At 40.2% G+C, this 4,608-nt stretch overlaps 1 protein-coding gene across 1 annotated transcript in view; it reads right to left on the bottom strand.

Moving 5' to 3' along the window:
- Window positions 1-4,608, bottom strand: part of GOPC (golgi associated PDZ and coiled-coil motif containing) — a 35,828-nt gene that overhangs the window by 26,396 nt on the left and 4,824 nt on the right. The window contains exon 2 of the mRNA XM_019520221.1: window positions 3,673-3,837. Coding sequence (XP_019375766.1) covers window positions 3,673-3,837 — 165 coding nt within the window. The remainder of the gene's footprint in view (window positions 1-3,672; window positions 3,838-4,608) is intronic.

Genomic DNA, 4,608 nt, shown 5'->3' with positions numbered 1-4,608 from the left:
GGACAGCTCGGCCATGGGAGTGAAGAGGAAGTAAAAATGTATACAATATCATAGCTCACCATGACTTGAAAAAGTCGGAGATGAGGGGGACTGCATTTAATGGGCACTACCATATGTCTTATTCAGCTAGACTGCACTAAGCTATTTTTGTGATAGTTTCCCATCAGCACATTTGCCTAATGCAGGCCAAGTGTTTTACAGTCATTGTTCAGCATTGGCTGCATTTAATCAACTTCACAGTTGGCTTCCATTGCTAAGTACATGTTGCTTTTGGCAGCAATTTAATAAGAGACACCATTTAGTGAGATTTCCTTGTATACAATTATAGATGAGGGGCTTTTATCTCCATGCCAACTGGCGAAAAAAAAAAACAACTTTTCTTGTATTTGAGTAAATACAGTATCTTTTTTTAAATGTTACCCTTTGAAAGCAGATATAACCAAATTATTATATTTTGTATATTTAATTTATGCTTATTCATATGTCCATAAAATTCCTAAAGGCTACACAAGTTTCTAATCCACCATTTTTCATATCTTTCATTACGACTTCAAATAAATTAGTTTACAAAACAATTCAGAAAGAGTAACTTGACTACTGAGTAATACATATTCTAAGTCTAAAGAAGTATAACTTATCTGATGCCAATTTCAATTGCTATGTAAATATAAATTAGTACATTATTCAATCTTGCATTTTATGTTTTCCAAAATTTTTTTTTAATAATTTGAATAGATTGCTCTAGTTCAACCACAACTACTGGACTTGAGGCAGTCAGTAATCAATTTAGGAAAATTGTGTGGCTTGTTAACACAAAAGGAGATCAAGTAAGATAAGGGGTCACCAATGTTTTTCAGCAGGCGGCTAGAATGACACAGCTCAGGCTGGAGACAGGTGGGTATTAGCACCTGGTCACCACTGCTGCTCCTGACCATCCCTGCCACTCCACTGCAGTGCAATGCAGCAAAAGCCACTCTCCACTGATAGGGTCTGATGGGCAATCCACACAACTGCACTTCCTGCCATACCACACATGCATGGTAGGAGGTGCGACTACGAGACTGAGCATTAGATCCTGTGGTGCCTTACTGCCAGCACAGAGGAAGCCTGGGATCACGATTCCACACTCCCCCTGCACCAGCAAGTGGCAAGCTCACACGGCTGGGAGACTCCTGAGTTGACAGGGCTTCCAGCAGCTGCAGCAAATGGTGCACCTCCACAGCTGGAAGCCCAGATGTGTTGATGGGGATCCCTGCCACAGGAATGCATGGTGTGCTCCAATAGCTGGGAGTCTGGATCAGCTGATGGGGCTTCTAGCAGCAGGAGTGCATAGAGCTTCCCCAAAGGTGGGTGTGCCATCAGCTGTGGGCTCCCAGCCACAGGGAACCACCTGGCCACAAGTTCAATTAATTGTGTGACGGGAACCAGCCACAAACTTAGTTCACATTCCTTGTTTTACGATACCATTAATTGCTTTAACATGTGGCCAGCTTACAACTTAAGACATGATTAACTGGTCAATGTGTGGCAGGGGCCTCAGATTTATGAAGTATTAGAACTATGTTTAGAAACCATTCTAAACTGGAACAGACCATGAAACAACACAAAATAATTTTCCTTGCAATTTTTAATGAGCTGAAGTCTTTCATGTTTTGAATGCCAGTTAATATACAGCTATATGTATGTCAGTTAGGGGTGTGCGAAGTGGGCTGTATTCAATTCAGATTCAGCCCAATTCAGGGGACAGAGATTTGATTCGTTGATTCAGATAACTGTCCCAATTCAATTCGGACGAATCCAAATCTGAAAGTTTGATGCTGATTTGAAGAAAGAGCAATTCAGCCATAGACACAGCTTTAAAATGTTCTTTCTACATACTTCGAGGTACCAGGCACAGCTTGTGAACACTGAGATGGTGGGGTGGATGGAGCATCCCATAGAAGCGTGGGGGGGGGCCATGCTCGGCAGCGGACCCGGAAGTAGACCAGAAATACCCGGGTGCTCCCCCAGACCCGGGAGGCACCAGCTGCCAAGCCAGGGAGGGGGGTCCCTGCATGCTCCGCTGGGGACCCCCCTACACTCCTGTGGGATGCTCCATCTGCCCCACCATTTGAGCATTCACAAGCTGCTTGGTATCTTCGAATGATCGACTCTTTCCAAATCAATTTGGAGGGTTCCGATTCAATTTGGAGAGATTAAAGGGTCTCCTGATTCGATTTAGAGATTCAGCCACCAAATCGGGCTGAATCGAATCAGCAACCAAAACTTCACACAGCCCTAGTCAGTTACCAACTGATGGCTGTTGATTGCTTTGGACACTATTTCTTAAGTTCTGATCCACAGGTCATCATTGGCCTGCTTTATTCAGCAATGAGACTGGGGTGGGAGGTAGACTCCTGGGACTCTGATTTCATACAGTAAAGAAAGGGGAACCACTGTGAACTCAATGGTTCCAGTGTGTCTCCACGTAACATAAATTTCCTTCCTCCATTCCCAGGAAAATGGAGTAGAAGGAAGTTCCCTTTTTCATTTTCTCTGCAGTACATTCAGATATCATGTTCTTACATTAATGTCTTTTATACCTGGTTTTCCCAGGAAAACTCCCATGAACCACTGAAGAACTGCTAGCCCTACTTCCAAGAAAATTAAAACCTGACTGAGATATTTTTTACATTAACTCTCAGCACAGTGACAGACGAGCATAAATCCCAATATAATTTACATTAATTTTGTATGCCAGAGCAAATTATGCCTGGCTCAGAAACGGATAAATGTGCAGCTACCCTGGGGTAGTTCACATTAGGCAGCTATTACTGCATTTCCCTACTAAGTGGTAGGGGAGAACATAACAGTCTATTTGGCTGTAGTAAGTGACCACCCTAGGATGGGCAGACAAAAGTCATGCTATTTTAATTAACACTAATAAGAGCTTTAACTCATTGCACCAAGGGCAACTCTCTACTGGACTGCATGACATTACCCTGGTTTAAGAATTTGTGTCATCTATCCACTACATTTTTTATACGAGTGTAAAGTATTCATCTGTCCAAACCTGTCAGACATTGACTGTATTTAATACACCGTTTTTGTTAAGTACCTGACAAACAACTAAAGAGTTTTTAAAAGATTCAGCCCTCTTCAAATAAGAAAACTCCCTATTAAATTCTCTGAATCCTCCAGAGTAAACCTTCAGCAGAAAGAGAAAATAGACTAATATTTTAAAACTGAAAATAAGCATGCATATGTCTCTCTCAGGCTTTTATATAGTATAAAAATATTAAAAGACACAAAAATTCCCCTTTCAGAATGACTTTTACTCTGTGTTTGTGTGTGTGTAGATATATAAATAATAATTAGTGATTATTATGCAAGATAAGCTATATCTACACTCACTTCCAAAACTGCCAGCCAGCAGCCCTGAATATTGATAAACGAAAACTAAGTGGAAATCTCTCTCTCTTTGGTACAATCTTCCACATATAATTTGTTCCTAGCTTATTTTACTATAAGCATTCATATAAAAAAAACATTAAATGAAATGTATATGCTCACTGATTTTAAAATGTAAGTGTTCAAATAAGTATGTGCTCAAAACCTCAATACCTGGCCTGTGGCACAATCAACAAGGTAGCTTTGGAGGATCATGCTTTTTCTCTAATCTACCATACTCACCAGTTTTGCTTTAATAGTCCCAGAATCAATGCTCTGACCAGTTTTGGCATGTAGCTGAAGTTGGATGGCATGGAGTTGCAAAAGCTGATCATGCACCTCCTTTTCCAATACTGTTTTCTCAGCCTGAGTTTCTGTCAGTTCAGATTTTAGATCAACTAGTTGCGCCTGGAAAATATTAAATATACAATATAATTACAATAATGTTACAGTTAGTTTCTTAATACAAAAAGATACTTTGTGGCACAAGGGTTTCAGATATACTGATGAAAAAAGAAGGGTCTGGCCTCTTTGCCTGAGTTTCTGTATAACCCTATTGTACTTTCTCATACTACAAACAGATAAAAAGGCCTAGTGTGACAAAATCAATGGGAATTAGACACTCCTAGAAACCCCATATACACCTAACGATGAAGATAAGCACCTAATCCAACTTTAAAAATCTGTCCCAATGTTCCTGGTCTTTGCTGGAATTTCAGGGCTTTATACCTGTGGTTAAGCCAGGGGCAACAAGGCAGTTGTATGAGATGCAACCACAGCTAACAATTCCATGGTAGATATGATCTAAAAAGAAAACTACAACCTTTTCTGGGAGATGTTTCATTGACCAAGATGCTTTCAACCATAAATGAGAGAAAGATCAGCAGAAAACAGTGATACAAACAAGAATGTTACCAAATCTAGGATTTGCTGATTATCTGATACAGTACAACTTCACTGTGATTACACTTAGTAGTCTAATGCTGAAGCCAACTGAATCAAACTACACACCAATTTAAAATAGTTCAATACCAACACCCAAACTGAAGTAGTCGTATGGATGGACACACTGGCAGGCATGAAGTAAAACATCTTCAAAATATGTTTAATAACTATTTTTTCCTTTATGCAAAAACATATCGGAGACTCCATCCTACAAGGACTGGAAGGTCCCATCTG

This window comes from Gavialis gangeticus, unplaced genomic scaffold (genome assembly GCF_001723915.1).
Source record: "Gavialis gangeticus isolate Ggan-Ray unplaced genomic scaffold, GavGan_comp1, whole genome shotgun sequence".
Classification (NCBI taxonomy): domain Eukaryota; kingdom Metazoa; phylum Chordata; order Crocodylia; family Gavialidae; genus Gavialis; species Gavialis gangeticus.
The sequence above is the reverse complement of the archived record's forward strand: the minus strand, read 5'-3'. Positions and strand labels throughout refer to the sequence as shown.